Source organism: Dendropsophus ebraccatus, chromosome 11 (genome assembly GCF_027789765.1).
Source record: "Dendropsophus ebraccatus isolate aDenEbr1 chromosome 11, aDenEbr1.pat, whole genome shotgun sequence".
In the NCBI taxonomy this organism is placed as follows: Eukaryota; Metazoa; Chordata; class Amphibia; order Anura; family Hylidae; genus Dendropsophus; species Dendropsophus ebraccatus.
The window spans coordinates 45,770,195-45,793,333 of NC_091464.1; the positions used below are offsets into that span (position 1 = coordinate 45,770,195).

General features: G+C 40.4%; 1 protein-coding gene across 3 annotated transcripts in view; it reads right to left on the minus strand.

The window, feature by feature from the left end:
* Window positions 1-23,139, minus strand: part of SGSM2 (small G protein signaling modulator 2) — a 237,801-nt gene that overhangs the window by 122,331 nt on the left and 92,331 nt on the right. For all 3 annotated transcript variants that reach the window (XM_069946266.1, XM_069946265.1, XM_069946267.1), the window contains exon 2: window positions 19,137-19,212. In XM_069946266.1, coding sequence (XP_069802367.1) covers window positions 19,137-19,212 — 76 coding nt within the window. The remainder of the gene's footprint in view (window positions 1-19,136; window positions 19,213-23,139) is intronic.

The window sequence follows — 23,139 nt, forward strand, 5'->3', positions numbered from 1 at the left end:
CTTGCTTTATACAGTTAGAGGCTGGGTTCACACTACGTATATTTCAGTCAGTATTGTGGTCCTCATATTGCAACCAAAACCAGGAGTGGATTAAAAACACAGAAAGGCTCTGTTCACACAATGTTGAAATTGAGTGGATAGCCGCCATATAACAGTAAATAACGGCCATTATTTCAATATAACACCCGTTGTTTTAAAATAACAGCAAATATTTGCCATTAAATGGCGGCCATCCACTCAATTTCAACATAGTGTGAACAGATCCTTTCTGTGTTTTCAATCCACTCCTGGTTTTGGTTGCAATATGAGGACCGCAATACTGACTGAAATATACGTAGTGTGAACCCAAGATACTGTATGTTTGTTTGTTTCTTGGAAAAACCTTATGATAACCAGCTGATCTATAACCCTTTAAACAGGGCTTGTCATCCAGCTTCTTCGACTCTTGAATAAGCAAACCTAGGTAGATGCTATAGACTCAACTACAGTATATTACCCCTTATAATGAGTATATAAAGAAATAGTAGATATGAATTTTGAATCACTTGTCAGAAGAGGACAAATTACCAAGACTATTTTAATAGAATACTATTCTTTAATATATATATTTTACAGGAAACAGCCCTTATCATTTAAACTTTAATTAATTGAATATAATCAATACAGCCTGTATAATACAACATAACCCTATGAAAATTTCCTAATAGACATTGCTATACAAAGCATCACTCACTTTGTGAGCTACAGTACAGATTTGAACTTTGCATCCTGGGCTGTTTTTACAACCCTCAGGACTTGTCGGAGTAGTCACCAGAAGACTAATCCATCAGGTACTGGATGTGAATCACTGTGCTAAGTTATCACAGAGGACATGAACTCTTTTGCCTACACAACCCCGCATCCTAAGTGATTGTGTTGCAGATAGTACCCAGGTGGTATAATGCAGTTAGGAGACATAATAGCATATAATAGATTGCACATCAATATTTAATGGGATTGGAATTATCACATTGTGAACTATTAAATGAAGTCTCCCATTACTCACTTATATATCAGTGTCTAGTGGAAAGAAGGAGTAATCTAATATTTGCATTAAAATCTCATGCTCTCCAATGGCAATTTTCAAGATATTTAAAGTGTCACTGTCGTGAATTTTTTTTTTGCAGAAATCAATAGTCCAGGCGATTTTAAGAAACTTTGTAATTGGGTTTATTATCCCAAAAATGCATTTTTATCATGAAAAAGCAGTTTGAAGCTCTCCCCCCTGTCTTCATTGTTCTCCTATGGAGAGAGCTAAAGAAAAGACCAAAACAGGACAACAAAGAGTTAATCTACAAATCCCTCACTCCTTATCTGTTCTGACCATCACCAGTGACCTGTCTGAGCTCGGATTACAGCTGTCACCCAGCTCCGTGCCTGTAATCCTCTGTTATCTGCTTTCTGCTGCCGGCTAACTCCCTCCTTCCTCCTCCCCCCTCCCCTCTCCCTAGAGCAGACAGGGGACGTCTCCTGCAACAAGTCACAATTTTCAGATTTTTCAGAGTGGATGAAATAGAGGAAGGAGGGGGGGGACCTGGGAAAAGGCTTTTTACATGCAGATAATGGCAGATTTGGCTAATAAACCCAATTACAAACTTTCTTAAAATCGCCTGGACTATTGATTTCTGCAAAAAAAAAAAAAATACGACAGTGACTCTTTAAAGAATAAAACATGCAATCAGGTATCACCCCAGAGGAGTGCCAATGTGAACATCACTGGATTATTCATGAATACCTTTCATCTTCATCTTAACATGGAAGATTTTAATGGTATGAGTTAATAAGGAAACAGGAAAAAGATTCAAGAAAAAAGACTAATGAGAAAAGGCCAGTTCATCCTTGGCTGTCATAAATAAGGAAAGGTAATTTCCAGGAATTATAACGATATAGCTCACTATACACTTAAATATTCTAACTATACCTACTGAAGAGTTTTCCTAAAAGAGTGAGACATACATGTATGAATGAATCTATATTTTCAAGTTTCTAACATAATCCTAAATTGAATGCTCTATATTTTTGGCACCTTGCTTCACTTTCAGGCTATGTTCCCACAATGTATTTTTAGGTAAAATAACGTCCATTGTTTTTAAAATAAAGAATAATAATAATGATCATTGTTAACGGATGTCATTAATTAATGGCCGTTTGTTCACCACAAAAGGATGTTATGGGAACATAGCCTCAGAGCACAGTCCATTACAAAAATAAGCAAAAATAAGTTACTCAAACAAGGATTAACAAGCTGTCTGTGTTGCCTAACTCAAAAAATTTCTGCAGCCAATTTGTTCAGCCATGGAAGTATGAGGCACTCACTCATTTCAGGTGGTAACAACTTAAATCAATTTACTAAAGTCAATGAATTACAAAGGGACCAATCCTCATGTTAGTCCACTGCAAATCTGTGTGTTTGAGCCTAAAAAAACTATGGGGGGGATTTATCAAACTGGCATATGAGTACGCCGGTCTAATAAATTTCAGCGGAGAGACTGGGCCAAGAATCTCCGCCTCTCATAAATGTCATAAATAGATCCCCCTAAGTCTAATAAGGCTATTAATCATGCTTAAATAAGTGCTAGGTGTCATGGTAATGATATCAGTAGTTAAAATGCACATACATGACTGCCCCATGCACGTACATGACTGTAGCTCCAATATGACAGAAGATTTGGGACACTGGTGCCTGAGATTGCAGGGGGTTCGAACCTTTGCAATAATATCTTCTATTAACAGGATAAGGATGAGTGTGTTGATGGTGGGATGAGGATTCTAGATTGTTTTAAGGGTGCTTTATTATTTTCGAACAGCCCATCCTTGGGCAGATCTCAAAAAAGACTCCTGCATGGAGTACCCCTTTAATAAATTCCTCCTCAATATGCCAATATCCATGAATACAAGAAAAATCAATATTGCTTCCACCAGTAACCCATTTACCAATCTCTCTCTTCAATATTATTGGCTATTGGATCCTGCCGATCACTCACAGAGGAGCAGCTCACTCGCCCGATACCAGGGAACAGATAAAGGACAGTAAGCTACGTATAATTAGCTTGTCACAGACTAATCACATTTATCTTCTTGCCAGTGCAAGACAAAATGGAAATACTTAGAAGCTAATTGACATTGACTTGACAGGAACTTTACTCACTACCAGGCATAGAATACTTGTCACAGGAAAGAGGGCTTAGAACCATGGGGACACAACAGGCACAACACACTGACTATGTACAGTAAAGGCCACTGGGACACCAGGGATTTGATACAGTAAACACCAATGGACTATTACACACAATATACTGTATAAAATCCTACTGTTTAGCATAGAATTAGCATTGTCAAATAAACTTTCTTGGTTTTGTCTACACCTGCCAGCGCAATGAGATTGTTTGTTCCAGCTTACCCATTCCAGCTATTAGAATTCCATTCCAGCTAAATAAAAGATTTGTATCTATTCTATTTTTTGAACCATTCCTAGTTTTGACTTACAAATTCTGATGTAAAAACGAGATCTAAATATCATCATGTGAAGGTGGCCTTGGTGGTTAACCTGTCTTCTGACGATCCAGAACCTTGACTCATATGATTCCAGCACCTAGTTCATGAGCTGGAGCCCTCATGAATGTCCACAATAAAGAGACCAAAAAAACAGAAGCAATTAACAGACCCTCCCTCCCAAAGTATTTGGACAAGCAAATCTACCAGCGGTATATTGCTTTTTTGTTTTTAACATGAACAGACCGGCGACAGCACAGGGATGCCAATGCCATGGTCCTTTTTTGTAGCCTGAATTCCGCACATGGCCCCAGCCTATTACCGAGCACCTGCCAAGCATAAAGCACTGAAGGAGGTCTGGCCCTCCACCAGTTGAACCCCCCCCCCCCCCCTCTCTATGACGCGGCTCCCTTAGAATCAATGAAGCCATGTAATTGAGGGGAGGAGGTTTCCTCCCACTTGGGGCGGGCCAGACCTCCTTCAGTGCTTCATGCTTGGCCGTTGCCAGTCTATTCATGTTAAAAACAAAAGAGAGTTGTACCACTAGCACATTTGCTTTAATGTGACTTCCTAGAAGGGGTATAATAGTCATTTTTTACTACCTTAGCATAAATTCTCATCCACAGATACAGTAACTAGTAATCTGTTTGTTTAATGTTTCCAAAGCATATTTCCTATATAACACTTTGCTAAATGCTTAAAAGTGTAAGCTACAGTACATGAGATAGCTGAATATGAGGACAGTTAGAATTTTATATTTTAAATTGCTGATTAATACTTCCAATTAAAAACAATAATAGGATATAGTAATGAGTGATAGGAAACAAATTACTGTATATAACAATACAGATAATTTACTGTAAATCTATCCACTATCCCGATCCATTCTTATCACCCATGAACCATTGGATCAGACAGAATTCTCATGGACTCAATTCGCTGAACATGTTTATTAAGAAAACCGCTTACATAGGCACTGCCATAAAGAAAAACTTGTTACATTACAGGGTCAATTTTTTTTTTTGATCGGTTAGGGTGCCAGTGCTGAAACCCCCATCAATCAGGAGAACGGCCTCCAAGACTCTTGTGCTTAGAAAGTATACACATTTTTACAAATTTACAAAGAACCATCAGCTATGAGACGGGTATTATTTGTTTTATCCAAGCAGGATATACAGCTGACAGATTCCCTTTAACCATTGGCCAAAGTCCTCCAGGCAGAGCTTGTGATACTGTTAGTTTAGTAAGGGTCCTTTTACATGGCACAACATGGGATGCAAATAAGTGCCGACCAATGAGATCCGTTTGCAGCGCCTTCACACAAGTCACACAGTCTTCTAACTCGTCTGCACTCCGTTTTCATCATTACAGAAGACATGCACAGTACAGCAGTGTCATTTCCTGCTGTCCATTGTGATGGAAGACCGCCTCCTGGAACATTTGGCTGATAAAGCGATGTGAATGACGCCCGGAGGACGCCTTGGCCGCTGACTGCCTGAGCTGGAATGACATTTCATAACCCTGAAGCGGAACCAGACAGCGGACCCCAGCGCTGGAGCCGGGGAGGAGGTGGCTGAACATAACATGCACCTACCTCCTCCGGTAGGGGACTTCCCCTTTAAAGGGGTTCTTGAGAGAATATCAATTAATCTTTTTTGCATAAAGAAAGGCTTTTAATATATTTAAAGGGGTATTCAGGTGAATACATTTTTTTTTTTAATTTTATTCATTAATTAGTTATCTAACTTTGCATTATAAATTAATAAAGAAAAATATATCAAATTTAAATTTTTTTTACATTAAGTGGCTGCAGTAATGGGTTATACAGTCCCCTCTGCTGCCATCAATGGCTTTGTTGGGAACTGTAGGGCTGTTGAAGCCCTGCTCCTGGAACAGTTACATATTGTTAGTGCTGCAACATGCATTGCTAGTGATACAGAGCCTCTCCTTATGTTTATTGTAATGCAATGTGATATCTGCAGTGTAAAATAGTCTATAGTTATGGTCTATGGTTACTAGAGTTTATTGTTGTATCCCACTACAGCGCTCCAGATACCGTGCAATGGTTACTAGAGTCTGATTTTATGTAGATGCGTTATTTTGTGTAAAGTAGTACTGTTTTACCTATGACTGGTAAAAGTGGTGTCCACTAGCACATTTTTTTTGCTTTGTTTCAGTAAGTTTGTATGTTTTTATATTTCAATGCTTATTGGACTATTTCATCACACTCACTTCCTTCTTTGGTACTCGTCTCATTGCATATATTACAGGATAATACAAGTAAAAATTGTTATTTTGCATTCTAGCAGCGTTTATAATGTCAGCAAAAAAATATTGTTGACAAGTATCAAGAAAACCTACACAGTTTACAACAAGGCGGAAAACTGTATGACAGCACTTAAGTGTATATAATATGAAAATCATGAGTTGCTGTAAGTGGAAAATTACTGGCAACTTGTCACCAGCGCACAAAGAAGAAAATGCGCAGCCTAAAGTGAACTATAAATGGTAAATGATACAGCACATCATACTAACACACTGGGTAAGGATAAAGGGGTTGTTTACATTTTTTCCCCAAAATTAAATATGTATTTTTTGGGGAATTTTTTAAAAAGTCGGTTTCCACTTTGTGAGTCTGTAGTTGGTCACTGCACAAGACTTCGTCTCTGCAATCTGCGCCTACTGGACATTCATTATACATTACGCACCTTAATTGATCTAGTGTTTACAGCGCTCAGCGCGAGACACTTTAGATTACCACTGTGATCAGATTAGGTGACTTGCATTGTCAAATTGACAAATATTTATTGGATCTTTTGTATTTAACATTTTAAGATTTGCCCTGATGGTGACCCAAAGGAAAAATGCCACATTAGAAGAGTAAGGCAGGGTATAATTGGAAATCCGCGGAGGGTTAGTTCGCGGTAGGGGCCCCAAATACACTATGTGAAGGTAGGGGTAGCGACTGACTCTTTGCTTAGGGGATTCTAGTTAAAGGGGATATCCAGCACTACAAAAACATGGCTACTTTCTTTCAGAGACAGCAGCACTCTTGCCTCCAGTTTGGGTGGGGTTTTTGTAACAGTTCCTTTTAAGTGAATGGAGCTTAGTTACAAACCACACCCGAACTGGAGACAAGAGTGGTGCTGTCTCTGGAAGAAAGTGGCCACGTTTTGTAGTAGTGGATAACCCCTGTAACTCTTGTTTGGTAGAACACCATAAATACATAGCATCCATAATCAGGTGCTGAAACTGTAGCTCATATAAAACTTTTATTGCACATGTTTTTGGACCGAAACAGTCTCTTCCTCAGCAGTGCTTAATCTAATGTATTCTAGAGAGAGTTCAATCTCCAACACCTTGGACGGTCTCAAAATAATACTTGCAGACAAGGCCGGCAAACAATGGGATGTTCACAGTAAACTGATACCAGACTGAAACAGCACATAGGACGGGTGACACTTAACCTTGTCTCTATTATAGAGATGAGCGAACCGGGTTTGGGTTAGAGTCCATCCGAACCCGAACATTCGGCATTTGATTAGAGTCGGCTGCTGAACTTGGATAAAGCTCTAAGGTTGTCTGGAAAACATGGACACAGCCAATGACTATATCCATGATTTCCACATAGCCTTAGGGCTTTATCCAACTTCAGCAGCCACCACTAATCAAATGCCGAAAGTTCGGGTTCGGATCGACTCGAGCATGCTCCAGGTTCGCTCATCTCTACTCTATTGCTATTATGTATCAGATCTGGAGCATCTTTTGGACAGGAGAGGTTGCACGCCGTCATGTATTATGCTGGTTTCTACTGGGATGAGGAAGACCATGATGGTTACTGGTGCATTTACAGTTTTAAGTGGTACACCATTTGTTGGTACTATATGTTGTGGGATTTTCATGATTTAAGGTATATTTAAAAGTGAAGTTTTAATAGGCGTTTTCCCCAATTTGCTCCTACTGCCGCCAGAGATTAATCCTTCCTTTAGTTTTGGCTTAAAAACTGCAGCCTAGGAAGCACAGCCTGAGCCTAGTTTCACACAAAGCAGTTTTTTTTTTTTTTTTGAAAATTGCCCCTACAGTTTTTTGGGCCAAGGCCAGAAAAGGATCCAGTAGGAGGCAGAGGTACAAGTCTTCCCCTTATATTTCCCATTCCTTTATAACCCACATCTGGCTTTGATACAAAAACCGCAGTGCCAGTTTTCTAAAAAGAAATGCTGTGTGTGAAACTTGCCTTAGAAACCTCTCCTGCGTGGCGAGTCTTTTTCATTGCGAGAATAATCAGCGCTTTGTGGTATGCATTTTACACAATAAAAAAAGAAGCATATTTACTGTATATTCACAGTATATTGATACTGATATGAAAGGACACTCAAATTAACACAATGTGTGACCTCCAATTTTAACCTTGCGAATTACAGCTGCTCTTCGTGAAAGCTATTATCACTGGTTTAATCTTGTAGCAGTCAAGAAAGTATCATGTGCTTTTTATTTCATTTAGTTGTTTTTGGATACAGTACAGAAAAAGACTGCAGAGCCTCATGGTTATATCTCACAGAATAACTACCATCCTGCAATGAAAAAAACCTGAAAATAACTGCTGAACACTTTAGGCCTCAAGTCACACATAGCCTGAAAATGGCCGTAATGCAGTTTAACTGGATTGTGTATACAGCTGTGTAAGGTTGAATTCCCATGCACTATTTATACATATTTAGTCCTTTGAATGAAAACCCATGGGGAATCTTTATTAGGTAGCCTAAGGCTATCCTTACCTCTCTGCGCTGATCTTGGCAGTGACTCATCTAGGCAGTGACAGCCCGCTCAGCCAATCACTGCTCACAGCGCTGTCCTTTCTCAGTCAGTGATTGGCTGAGCGGGCTGTCACTGCTGAGACAAGTCCGTCTTGGAGGCGGAGGCATGACTGTTCAGCTGAACACCCAAAGATAACTTAGGAGGACACCAAGGAAGTGCGGAAAGGTAAGAAATACCCTTTAATGTGTCACCAAATCCACAACATGCCTATAATTTCTCTGATGTGAACACTGCCTTAGAGTATATTAACACATGGTAGATCTGATTCACCTTCTGCTCTTGAAAGTGAAACCCACACATATTAAGGACTTCTCTCCCAATTGACAATCAGAAAGGCAGAAAGACCATGGGGGACATTTATTTGTTCTGCGCCGGAAATGTCCCCGCAGCTCCGGCACTACGGAGATTAATGTAGAGCCGGACTGCCTCTACATAAATCCCGTGCACGGCAGGAAACCTACGCTGAGAGCTGGAGTAGGTTTCCTGCTCATTTTTTTGCGAATCTAAAGATGAATAGCGCGGACTCTGAGTCCGCACCCCCCGTTCAATCCCCTCAACACCCCCTCCCCGCCTCCCTGGCGTACTGGGCGGAAAGTGCCTATTTGCGAATATTTTATTCGCAAAACGTCCATTTGCAAATAAAATTATTAGCAAATGGGCACTTTCCGATTTTGTCGCTTGATACATGTCCCCCCATAAGTTATATTGCTCTACTGATCGGTGTGGACTCCTACATGTTTATGACATGTCAGAAGATAGAAAAATATGCAGGAAAGTTTTCATTTCTGTTTAGTGTTGAGCGGACCTGTCAAACTGTTGGGGTTCAGCAACGTTCTCTGAACCAGAGTGCTCAGCGTTTGATTCCCCATGGCTACAGAGCATTCGGGTTCGGAGAACATTGCCGAACTTCAATGGTTTGACAGGTCCACTCAACACTATTCCTGTTATTTTGCTGTATAATAAAGAATCTGTCTGGCAATGTATAATAGGAATGGTTAATCCAGATGCTTTGACTGTGATACAGATCATTAGGCCTGCAGCTTTTTCACCAGCAGACAAAACAAGCAAAAAACACAGAGCCACCAGGCTTTTTAATAAACACAGCTGAGAAGACAGATTCCCATCCCGCAGACCCTGAGGCATTTCGTCTGCTCTTCTCTGTGAGAAACTTACCATAATTCATTTCTTGTGAGGAGAAAAGAAACTCACAGGCTCATGATTTTGGTATTCTCACATAATATAGACTTTATTTTTCATTGCTACAATGTCGGCGATGTCTCTGGCAGGATCTTACTTGTATTGTCTATTAAAGAGGTTATCCAGGATTAAAAAACATAACTGCTTGGTTTCTTTGAGAAACAGTGCCACTATTGTTCTCAGTTTATTTGTGATATTTCCTCTCAGCTCACTGATGCAAATGGAGCCAAGTTGCAGTACCTCATATAACCTGAGGACAAGTGTGGCGCTGTTTCTGAAAGAATACAGCTACGTTTTTCTAATCCTGGAAAGCCTCTTTAAGTCTTTAGATGAAGGAATGAAGTGACCACAGACAAGAAGCTTAAGTAGTAAAAGAAACTCTACCTTGGTTTTTTCCATGTTTGCATTACTTATTAAAAAATCACAAAATGCACAGATCCTGTGCACAGTCTGTTGAGCGCATGATACAATGAGGCCTTGAATAAAAAAAACCTAGTGCACATAACAACAGTGCTATTGTCCATAGTAACTAAATAACAGCTAGTGGAGTACCAAGAAGAGAACTAAGCTAAGGTCCCACTTTGGTCCTTATTTTCAGCTTGTTTTGTGCCATATTGCCCTTTACATAATTTTTTTTACACAATAAGGCTATGTTCACACATTGTAAGAGACCGGCTGTTCCGTGACCGACCCGGGTCAAGGAACGACCGGTCTCAGAAAAGATCATCCCGGACGGTACTGCAGTACCGGCCGGATGATCTTCGTCGCCACTCAATTCGGATGCCGGCGCATCCGTGCGCGCTCGCAAACGAATTCCCCACTGCTCACAATGGAGCATGCGGCCAGAGCTGCAGGCTCCATTGTGTGAACCGACAGGGTTTTCTGCAGTCGCTATTCAATGACATGTCAGTTTCTCGCAGCGCCGATAGGGATTCCAGCCAGAGTGTATACTATTTGTATGCGCTCCAGCCAGGATTCCCTCAGCCTGCAGCACTACGTAAGTTCTGTACTAATCACGGACGTTACAACAGTGGCTGTGATTACTACGGAACTTACGTTGTGTGAACATAGCCTAAACAGAATTTCTGAGTAAAAAAAAAAGAGCATAAAAAAGTATAAAAAGTATTTTCCTGCAAAAAAAGGCTGAAAATGTCAGCCAAAATACTGCATGTGAAAATAGCCTCAATCCTGACAATAGTCCTAGGAGAGACAGTGAGAGTCCTGCTTATCATTCCCCACAAGATGCTTTGTGGGCAAGGGAGGAGGGGGGATATGTCCCACATTGGCTGGCTTCTGTGCACAATTCCTATTGTAATTAATGGGGCTCATGCAGAGACCTCAGCCGGCTTGGGATGTATTTACAGCAAAGTGATCTTCCAAAGCTGGTCTGCACAGAGATTCTATCTGTGGTGAAGTAGTTCAAGAGCATTCCTACGTAGAGGCAGAGAAGTCTTTGCTATTACTACTGAAGTGGATTTCACTACTACATCTCTTGTATATCTTTAATTTATTTGCTTTCATCTTTTCTAAACAAGGTAGATTGGAATTTTAAAAACATTTTGAATAGAAAGAAGAAACAATTGTGCCATTGCCTGGCAACGACAACCTACAGATTCCCGCAAGGAACATCTATGCAGAAAGACAAATGTGCTCAGCTTGTGACCTAAAATACATGACCGAAATACATGAAATGCGTGCAGAAGGCACTTTATACTAGGCACATCTGTACACCTAATATCTAATCACCTAAGATATCTTATCTGCTAAAACCATACAATGTGCGACGTGTTAAAAACATTTACAAGGATGACACTTTGCCCCACTGACTGTGTATTAAAGGGGTTGTGCGGCGCTAAAAAATTATTCACTAAATAACACAGGCTCTTTTTTTGTATTTCATGTGTATTAAAATGTGCAACTGCCATCTTTACGAATGTGTTACAAACTTTACAAAAAGTTTGGTTTGTACTAAGCAAACTTTTTGCAAAGTTGTTAATGAATCTTGGTATGTGAAGTTTGGTTCACTCATCTCTAATAACATGTATTCAAATACATGGACTACTGTAAAAGTTATTGTCTCTACACTGTAGATCATAGTGAAGATACCTAAACCCTAATAAAAATACAGAGAGGGGTCGTTTTGGTGAAAATTCTGTAAACAAGAGAAATGCAGACAAGAGGTTGGTGGTAAGTGAAATATGGTAAATTGCATCTTCCTTTGGGCCCTATGGGTAAATACAAACCCTATAGTCATATATTGTATATTAAAAAGTGGCAATAAATGATTTGTTATCATTATTTAGAAAATAGTGTTTTTAGGCTAGTATGTTTTTGAGCCTATTAGAAATCCCCAGTATGATAGTCATGTTTATTATGGCACAGAACAGGGAACGTGTCATTTATCGCCCTAGCGCCTATCAGGGTGGATGTAGCTCCAATGGACAGAATGCACTGAGCAAAGTAAACCATTTTCCATTACACTGAGCTGCAAGTAGGAAGGTTACCATAACTACACGGCCTTGTTTACTCTGATAGATAGGTCAATGTCATTGGGATAACAAGCTACTTAACAGCCTCACTGTAAGGCCTCTACAGCAACCGCCAGAAAATTCTTCTTCCTTGTAGGCATTTTAACAGCGATTCTGTAATAGACACACACAGGCCTTAACTTATCTACTGCTACACAGGAAAAATCAATACTCACAGGAAGCAAGCTCTGCCTAAACATAGAACACATAACCATTCTGTGTGGTTGTTAGGCTGACATAATTCATTAGAGGATACATGTTAGAATAAAAATGCAATAATCCATTCTTTCCAATTAGAAGCATGTGTTAGGGACGTCTCTAATCCGTGAAATACTGTTGACTGACTGGGGCCGTACATGGCTAGTTCTGTAATGAACCCCCTGTGTCATGTGGAAATTACAGCTTCCAAGTTTACTGATAAATTTTAATATTAAAAAAAATCATAGATATGACTTGTCACAGGTGTGCCATTACTCCAACCATGATTTAGTGGTTATGATACCAATTCTTCAGAATGATGATGACGATACTATTCCTCCCATTTAATTGGACCGACTATTCCATCTGTCCAAAATTCTTGCAGAAAAGCTTACAATTATTTTATTGGTCACTAGTAGAGATGAGCAAACAGGGTTCGGGTTTGAGTCCATCCAAACCCGAACGATCGGCATTTGATTAGCGGTGGCTGCTGAAGTTGGATAAAGCTCTAAGGTTGTCTGGAAAACATGGATACAGCCAATGACTATATCCATGTTTTCCACATAGCCTTAGGGTTTTATCCAACTTCAGCAGCCACCGCTAATCAAATGCCGAAAGTTCGGGTTCGGATGGACTCGAGCATGCTCCAGGTTCGCTCATCTCTAGTCACTAGCCATTATTTCTAATCAGAACAGGAGGAAATCTTCTTTGTCCAACCATCTTTTTTGCGGTCCTCTCTCCTGTCATTCTTTTGATCAATGATGGCCTGAACCCTGACTGATAAAAACTTTTGACCTGTCTCTTCGACATACCAAACACAATAGAGTCCAGCCTGCACCAATTTATTAAACTTAAGTAGATGGTGAGAATACATGAGTGAGTAATCCAAAAAGTTTATTGCTAACTGCTAATTTAATGTTTTGACCTTAATGGTCTTTTTCAAGTATGTCTCTCTGACATGTCAAAAGTTTTTTTATGGGTAGAGCGACATCACAAAAAAGATTCCAGTATATTTATGTAGAGAAACTATGATCAGGGTCATTGATTCACAATGCTAAAGTAAAAGAGAACAAAGACAGCGCTCCATGTGCAGGACCAGATACAATAGGGTGGATACAATTCCAGTAACGGAGTGAAAGCGGGTCCCCTCTCACCTGGCAAAGTTGTGCAAGATCGAGGCACAACTCTCTATGCGTATACACAAGAAGGGAACCAGTGTGAAGCCTTCCTGCAAACCCACACCAGGGCTGTAACAAGATGCAGTCCTCCTCTCCCAATTCCAACAGGATGAACAGGCGCTGCTACTCCCAACAGATGAAGTATAAAAAACTACTTTATTAAAATAATAAAAACATTTATAAAAGGCTCAGCATTATGCGTTTCTAGACAATGACGATACTATATGCAATAACAGCAGACAGTTAAAAGTACAGTGGTTCCTTGGATTACAAGCATAATACATTCCAGGACTGTGTTTGTAATCCAAATCCACTCTTAAACCAAAGCAAATTTTTCCAATAAGAAATTATTGATATGCAATCAATTAGTTCCACGTCCCAAAAATCATTTTTTTTATTCTGAATAACAGGTAAAACACATGTGAATGTGTCATATTATAAGTTACTGTACTGTACAGTATAATATACAGTACAGCATGTGGAGTATAATGTATAGTAACTGCATGAACCTGAAAGAACAGCAAAAGTTTGCAGATACAGGGTGGAACTGCAGATCCCCATAATGCAGTAACATAGTACAACAGGCTAGCATAGAGAAGCAGGGCTGCTGTCAGAGGTCTGTGTGGTCACATTACAGCAATGGGGAAGGGGGGTGTTAAGCATGGACCAATCAGGAAGTGAGAATCACAGAGCTGTGCAGGAGGACAGTGACAGAAACTTATCTATACAGGAGTGTGTATAGCTAAGTGTAAGTGCCGGCACATCATAGCAGCAGAATGTATAGCTGAGTGTGAGTGCAGGCACATTATAGCAGCAGTGTGTATAACTGAGTGTAAGGGCCCTATTACACGGGACGATTATCGTGCGAAAAATCGTTATATCGTTCGAATTTAAACAATAATAGTTCTGTGTAATTGCAGGCAACAATTAAAAAATCTTTCGTGTGTCGTTGATTTAGATCTGAACCTAAAATTATCGTTAATCGCTCGCTGTAATTCCATATTCGTTCGCTCAAGTTCCGTATTTGTTCACTAATCGTTTAGTGTAATTGCGCATTGTTCATTGTTTTGTTGGGATCAAAAGGAATAAATGATCATAGTAACAATTGCAATAATGATCGTAATAACGATCGTATTTAACGACCATCATTCTGTGAAATATGGTGAACGACTTCAGGTTAACGATAAACAATCTCGTTTGCGATCGTTTATCGTTTTAATAAGACCTTATGTGTAGGCACATTATAGCAGGAATGGAGAGGATGAGAAACACAAGGGCTGTCAGGGACTTCAGGGAGCATGAAGGAATGAGCAGGGCAGATGTAGGCACATACATGCAGCACTCTCTGTCCGGGGAGAGAGGGGTTACAGGTATGGAGAGATTACCTCCAAGTGTATCTGCTATGATTTGAAAGGTGAGGGAGACTTACTGGGTCAGAGTACAGGGCTGTAGACCGTGCTATACAGACCATGACCCTTCTTCACTCGCCCTCCCATCCAGTACAGGGAGCTCTTAAACCAAAGCAATGCTCCTAAACCAAGTAACTTAGATTAAGAGCAAAACGTAGGTACCACTGTACTCTAATACTGTAAGCAATTATCCAGCGTGCAGCTCTTTATTTATCCATTGAAGTGCATTAGGTACTGATTCAGGGAAAAATGTTTCCAAATTTATCATTGGTCTTTTGTCCTCCCATATTGAGTACCATTTTGTGTTGGGTTTTTTTTCAGGCCGATTAGACCTTTGTTGTGTAAGGTAAGATTCAGGTACACAATGTACTGTGCTGCTAAAAGCATTGCCTGAGTCATATTAATTAGGATATAAAAGACGGATTAGCAAGTGGAAGAGATCATAGAGAGGAGACAATACAAAGGATACGCACGGCACTACCATTTCTGTCACTCTGACTCAGGAATCTGCTAACCTCTCAACCTTCCTTTTATTTAATGATTATGAATCTCACAAAAGACAGAGTAATAGGAGCTTCACCCCTCAGACGCCCATAGCACCCTTAATAGAAGACCTTCTAATAACTGGTCCAATAATGCAAACATAGTTAACTTTAATATCTATATTACAAAGCACAGGCTTCTGGATAGTAAAAACATAGCTCTACTAAAAATATTCATGTCACAAGCCTCAACAGCTCCAAACCAGTGTAATATTTTACCTTGATGGAAATGATAATTGAGCCATGCATGGTGCCCTCCCAAAAAAAGTCCTTGAAAATATTTTATTTTCTTCACTATGTGGGGTAAATTTATAAATAAAAACTATAAAGAAAACATGTTTTTTTCCATAAAACCCCTTACTGTAAGGGCTGTATTGAATGGCCCATAGCTGCCCATTGTAATAGATCCAGTAACCAGCATTAATTGGCTGATTATACAGATCATTAATCATTAAAGTGAATGGCCACCGGAATGATGCGGCAATCCAGCGGCTCTTTACCATAAATTATTGGCCCATCTAAAAGGTACGCTTGTATTGGGAAGCCAGCTGACTCATATAGTCCTAATAGTTATGCCACTTTATAGTGGTTGACACAGTGCAGCCTGGTCTCCTACCTATAGAGTAGATCAGTGCTGCACACCTCTCGCTGGTTGGTGCTCAGTGGGTTGTGGTTCTTCAACCATGCATACCAAGAAGTAGTAAAGTCCACGGCACTCAATATTATGCAGAAGTGATAGTTTATTTTACAGTGATAGACAAAAAATGTATACTCCGACCAATATGAAACACTATGAAGTAGAGACCATAAATATAAAGCAAGCTTTCGGCCCTTCCCGGACCTTCTTCAGGCTAATGGATCTCGCAGTAGTGAGTACGTCTGGAGTCTGGTGGAGACTCCACCAGACTCCAGACGTACTCACTACTGCGAGATCCATTAGCCTGAAGAAGGTCCGGGAAGGGCCGAAAGCTTGCTTTATATTTTTGGTCTCTACTTCATAGTGTTTCATATTGGTCGGAGTATACATTTTTTGTCTATCACTGTAAAATAAACTATCACTTCTGCATAATATTGAGTGCCGTGGACTCTATTACTTCTTGGTCTCCTACCTATGGCTCCCCAGCTAAGGTGACACTACTTCTTCTAGCATCCTGGGAGTGGTAGCTTAACTATAGCCATAGAGCCACAGGTTGGAGGCCATTGCTATATTATCTGTTTCCAACCACAGTAATGAGTAATGCTATGGTGCTCAAATAAAATCACAAAAAAAAAATAAACTGTGGTTTGAAAACCACTTTCACTATTACAGTAAAACATTGGAAATCTATTGTAAACATCCACTAGTAAGAGAGTGGGACTTCTGCATTAGTGTACAATGGTTTAAATACATAGTAGTGTAGTGTAAGCCCGGCCCACAGTGAAGAAGGCCACGTGTCATCCATCTCGGAGGGAAGAGCAGAAAAAGATCTGGAGCTAGATGGAGAGGACTGTGTTCTGAAGATTTTGCCTGTTTGTTGTTTTGTAAAGTTGCCTTGCAAACTATATATATATATATATATATATATATATATATATATATATATATATATACACACTTTTTTTTATAAACACGTCATTTAGTTATGAGCTGTCCATGGTGCTGAACTACCTTACACCCATCAGCTCCAGTATCATCATTGCTAATACTTTACATAATACATTTTGAAAAAGTACATAAAGCCAATGTAAAATGCAACTCAATGAAAGCATGATGAAATTAAAACAGAATGAAGACTACGGGGGGCATTTATTAAGTCCGGCGTTTTTTTACGCCGGACTTATAAATGCCCCCGCAGCTCCGGCGCTACGGGGATTTATGTAGAGGCGAACTGCCTCTACATAAATCCCGTGCGCGTCGGTGCGCAACGCCGAAAACCTACGCCAGCTGAGGACTGGAGTAGGTTTTCGGCGTACATTTGGGCGGAACGGATGGTAAATCGCGCGGACTCTGAGTCCGCGCCCTACGTTCCGCCCACTACACGCCCCTTTTCCGCCCCCCTGGCGTACTCGGCGAAAAGTGCCGATTTGCGAATATTTTATTCGCAGATCGGCCATTTGCGTATAAAAAAATACGCAAATCGGCACTTTCCGCCGAAAATCATCCGTTTGCCGGATGATACATGTGGCCCTACATGTATATATTGACAGCACTGAATATAGGCATGTACTATTTAGAATGGAATAACACTGGATGCATGAGTCAGTGAAATATGCAAGCAACTCTGACCCCTGAGGAAGTCTGGTTGAACAGTGGGGTGGGGTTTTCACACCTTGCTCACTTAGGAGAGCAGTACCTATACAATTTACGCCTTTTGCTCTTTTTTGATACCTTTGTACTAGTCATTGGCACAAGTATTCCACTGTACTGGCTTTTAGCCAAGCTGCTTATTACTATTGATTCGTTTGTTGCTCTCCTGACCCACAACCTGAATGGGGATTATATGGTCTTATTATGACGTATAATTATTGTTTTTAAATTGTTTTAATTGTATTGTGGTCACTTTGCATAAGACATAAATAAAGATCCTTTCATGTGCTTTATTTTTGCGGTGCAGTCCCTGTATACTTGTTTTTTCTCTTGTACATTATTCAGAAAGAAGCTTTAACCTTGTCAAGTGGGCAACACATTAAGAAGACAGTGGGAGAACTGGGAAGACTGGGAGATGATGTGGGAAATGACTCTTCCTGGGTTCAAATATGACCAAGGACAACATCTGCAAAAAGTTTGTATGTTCTCTCCGTGTTTGCATGGGTTTCCTCCGGGTACTCCGGTTTCTTCCCACACCCAAAAACATACAGAAGAGTCTCAAAGGGAATAACAGTTACTGGATAAGAAGGTCAGTGGCAGCAGAGGTTATGTGTAGGGTTATTTCTGGAAATTACTGTAGCATTGCATAAGCTCAATAAAGCTTTGTAGATTAGAATAAGAATTTCCTATCTTAGGGTATATGCAGAGTGAGTAAATGTTGTGGATTACCCTGCGCGGATTCCGCCGCTCTTACTTGGCTCTCCGCCCACCCCATAGACTCCATTCTATGCTTGTGTGGATTCCATCGTCTGCTCAAAGAATTGACATTTCAACTCTTCAGGTGGATGGCGGAATCTGCGAGAGCATAGAATGGAGCCTAGGTGACGGGCGGAACTTCAAGTTGGAGCGCAGGGGAGAGGAGATTTGGCGAGCGACGGAATTTAAGCGGAGTTATCTACAACATTTACTCAGTCTGCATATACCCTTAGTTAATGTAAGGTGTAAGACATCGCATTTCTAAGTGTTCTACTTAACTCCTTTTCTCTGTGGGCGCTCTTCTGATCCAAATGATATCATACAGTTTGGATCTGTCAATGAGATGACATCACTTCCTTTTTGAGTGGTGATTAGACAACAATTTGTCCAGGGGAGTGAATAGGGCATGAAAACCATGAAGACATGAAGACAGAGGCAGTTATGGAAGATGGTTTCCGATCCTGAGATGAGTTGTAACAACATGTGCTTAAACTAGGTAAAAAGTGGTAATAAGTGGAAAACTAGGGGCATGTTTAGTAAAGGGAAGTGTGTGGATGGATCAGGCTTTAACATTCGACCATGTCAAATATAGTTTGTTAAGACAGAGTTTAAATAACATGCAGAATACCAGTTGTTTATTAAGCTAAGTGGTGACAATGTAATGTTGACACCCAAGCTGTAAGGACAATTCTTACCACATAGCGCAATTATGTGACTGCTATCTTCATGAACAAATTTCCTGGTTACGGCCTCTTCCATTATTTGTTTCACCTGCAAACACATAACAGAGATCATACGTGAGGATACGATGCAGATTTTAATTCTCACAAGTATCACAAACACATAAAATAACATCTGCAGGCAGGGACCTCAGCTTTCCCCACCTACCAGAGACAGCAAAGACAAACTGATAGCTACAATAATTTCATCAGCATGTTGAGAAAAATATGGATTCCCTGTTCTAGAGATTAATTTTTGGAACACATATTCTAATCTCCTATTGATTCTATACACCAGGATACAAAAACGCAACCATGTTCCTTTCAGATCAATAAAGAAGTTACATTACAATAATATTTTGATTATTATTTGTTTATTTGTTGTTTTATATCTTATAAAATAGATCTAAAAATGTAGCAAAGCTAAGTGTATTTGTTTATCCGAGCTCAAGCAGTAGTCATAGTGATACTGGATTGTGGTCTAATAATGTCTTATATTTAATCTACTTAGGGATATTGATTTATGTTACTTTATTACGGTGCATGAAAGAAGCATTTGCTATGTAACTATGTATCACATATTAAGCCCTGCTACATGCTATGATAGAAGTTTACCTGCCATAATTTACACAGCTCTGGGTAATGAACAATGAAAATAGGCAAATAATGCTACAAATGTTAATACAAATTATCGACTACAGGAACCTGACATTTTTTACATCCAAAAATAACAGTAAATTTAATATACATTATAATTACATTGTCCACTATGCCATTCAGTGTAATTACACCAGTCACCACTATGACATCAGAAGTGAACTGGGCGAACTTGGAATGCATATGGACACAGTCCCTTTCTGCTTCACTTTACACAAGTAAAAAAAAGAAACTTTCTAAAAAGTCCAGTAAAAATTTCCTAGAAAGTTAAGTGTGTCAGACACAACAGTGTGCCCTAGTGTAAAATAATAAACCTTATACTGTACATACCTTCGGCCGCGCATCGATATTACACATTACACGTAGTGATGTGTGCCCAGTGGCCGATGATTTTTAGGCTGGTGTACACAGCAATGATTAGCTGATGAACGTTTCATCAGCTGATAGTTGTCTATATTACATGGAGTGATAATCTGCTGAATTGGCCCAATTTGTCAGATTATCAATCCTTCTAATAGGGCACTTCGTGTTGGGGTATGTTCACGTGGGCAAAAACTACCTTAAACTTAAAGGGGTTGGCCGCTTAAAATAGTTTAGTGTACAGTATTAGTAACTTTACTCACTGCACTTACTGACAGCAGCTACGATCGTTTAACGCTCACGGCGCTTCCTCTCGGTATGCCGTATGTGCCGTACTCAGCAGTGCCAGGACTGATTTCTACATGTGTGTCTGTCCAAAAGATGGCTGACATGAAGGAGCATGGTCATGACCATGCTCCGCCCCCCCCCCCCCCCCCCCCCCCCAGTGTCCACCACTGAGCCTGTATTTGCCAATGGAGGACACTGGGGACGGAGCACAGTCACATGCTCCTTCATGCTGGCCATCTTTTGTACAGTCTTACCACAGAGCAGGACAGCACAACCTGGAGAAGGGGAGTTTGATCTTAGCTCTATGAGATACACAGTGCACTTACTAATACTGTACACTGAACTATTTTACTATAAAGTGGCCAACCGGTTTAAAATGGAGTTTGCTGTGGATATTAGTTATGTTAGTGGATGTTTGTGCTGTTCTGATGTGGTTTTCATGTGTTTTTCCAAGCTCCCACTGATGTCAAATTAAGCTTCCATGTGGAACGGCTCTACAAGAATAATTTTACTTTTTTTTCGGTGTTTTTTTTCAGCATATTTTTTTAAATTCCCAGTAAAATTAATAGGACACACAGTTTTTGATGCAGTCTATGCCCGTGTGAACAGCAACAGGTAAGGGCAGTGAGCTTCATAAAAGCTCAGACTGCAAACAGGGAGGAGAAAAACCTCGCAGGACAGTTCACACAGGCTGGAAAAATAAATGGCAGTACACAAAAGGTAGTTTTCAGCAGTTTTTCACAGTACCTGCTCAGCGTCGGTGCGGGGATCCCCTGGCGTGGTCTTTTTTCCAAGACGGTGCCCGGGCTCGCGCTCAGTGCCATTTTCTGCAGCGTCCTGACCCAGAGCACTGGGGGCAGGCCCAGGTGAGACGATAACCTTTCTCCTCGCTGATGCATCTCCATTAGAATCAAGCAGGGATGCGTCACAGAAAAGAGGGGTTATCGTTACACTGGGGGCCCCGGGACTCCAGTGCTCAGAGCTTGGCCACTGCTCAAGCAGAAAATAGCGCTGAGCACGTGAACCAGGCGGCATTTTGAAAACGGACCACGCCACCGAAATCCCTGTGCCAGTGCTAAGTAGGTAATACAAAAATAAAAGTTTCAGTAATGGAGATAGTACATTTGTTTTAACATCACTTTTACCATACAGTGAGCTGAGAAAAATATATCGTTTTTTTTTTTCATTGTTTCATTGTCTCCCTCAGTGGAGATGTGAAATGAATTCTATGCAGACAAATAGCAGGTTTCATTAACATGTTTCTGACAGTGTTGAATGCAGATTTACACCCAATGTTGCAGAAAATCTTTCTCTATCTGGCTGCTGCTGACAGATGTCTGTGTAGTATCACATATTAAGAATAAAATCCCAGGAGTCCATGCAGAAATTATCCATTGATTTCCTGTCCCCGAACAGGCATACAGTCACACCCATTACCCAATTATGTTTCCTGGCAACCGTGGAGTTAATCAATTTACAAACTGATGCTATTAAGAAGGAGGAAAGCCCTCTTGTGATCACAGCTATTCAGCCCTGCCAGGATCCCCTTAGCTGGAGGTTAACGGATTGATGTAAAGAATCTAACATGGCTTCTTCTGATCACACAATCATAGAGTTATCCAGGCTTCTAAGAACATGACTTTTTTTTACTCAGCAGTCATTTATAGGGATTATCCAGATTTAGGAAAAATATACATACTTTCTTAAAAAAACAGCACCGCTCTTGTCCCCAGTTTGGGTGTGGTTTTATAGCTCAGTTACATTGGAATTAATGGAGCTGAAGTGTAATAACACACTCAACCTGGAGACAGGGGTGGTGCTGTTTGTTTAAGAAAGTATCTATATTTTTCCTAAATCTGGATGATCCGTATAAATGACTGCTGAGTAATAGCAATCAATAAGCTACAGTGTCACTTTAAAGGGTTTAACGGGTGTATAAGGTAGTTTCCGGTAACTTCTTACTGGCGCCAGTCTTCTGAAGTTTGTTAAGTATAGCCGTTTTGGTGAAATTTGAACCTATAAAAATATGCAAGTTAACTTGTTGGGAGCACTGGGGCCATTCCTCGGCCCGTCCGCTGGCTCAGATGCTAATCCCTCCTGATGCAAATTTCCTGCCTGCCTGCTTATTCACATGCATAAGTAGGCGTGAGCACCTGAGCCAGCAGGCGAGCCTGTCACTTCAGAGAGTCCCCGAAGCAGCTGTGGGGCACAAAGGAAAAAGGATGAAGGACACGGGGGGCCTGGACAGGTGGGTATTATATTATTTTTACAAAAAAAGCAAAGGGCAGCATGGACATTGCTAACTGTCCGTGCAGCCCGTGCTGCAAAATAATTGACTTGTGTATGACTTGGTAAGTGAGTAACCGGTGTAATAACCCGAGTAAGTGAGTAACCGGTGTAATATCAGGCTGGGTAATACGGCCCTAGTAGCTTAATGAGTCACATTGTCACCCATAAGGGTTTTCTTAAAGCGAATTTACCATCAGGTACATTTACCTGGCAGCCGAGGAGTTCAGACGCACGTGAATCGAGCTCCTGCCTTAGCGACTTTTTAAGAGATACAGATCCTGCAGTTTTCTTTATCTGACTCCTTTTGTTGGATTTATAATTAAGAGACTTCCCTCCAGACAAAAATGTCCAGAAGAGTGCAAAAAATACTGCCTCTGAAGGCGTT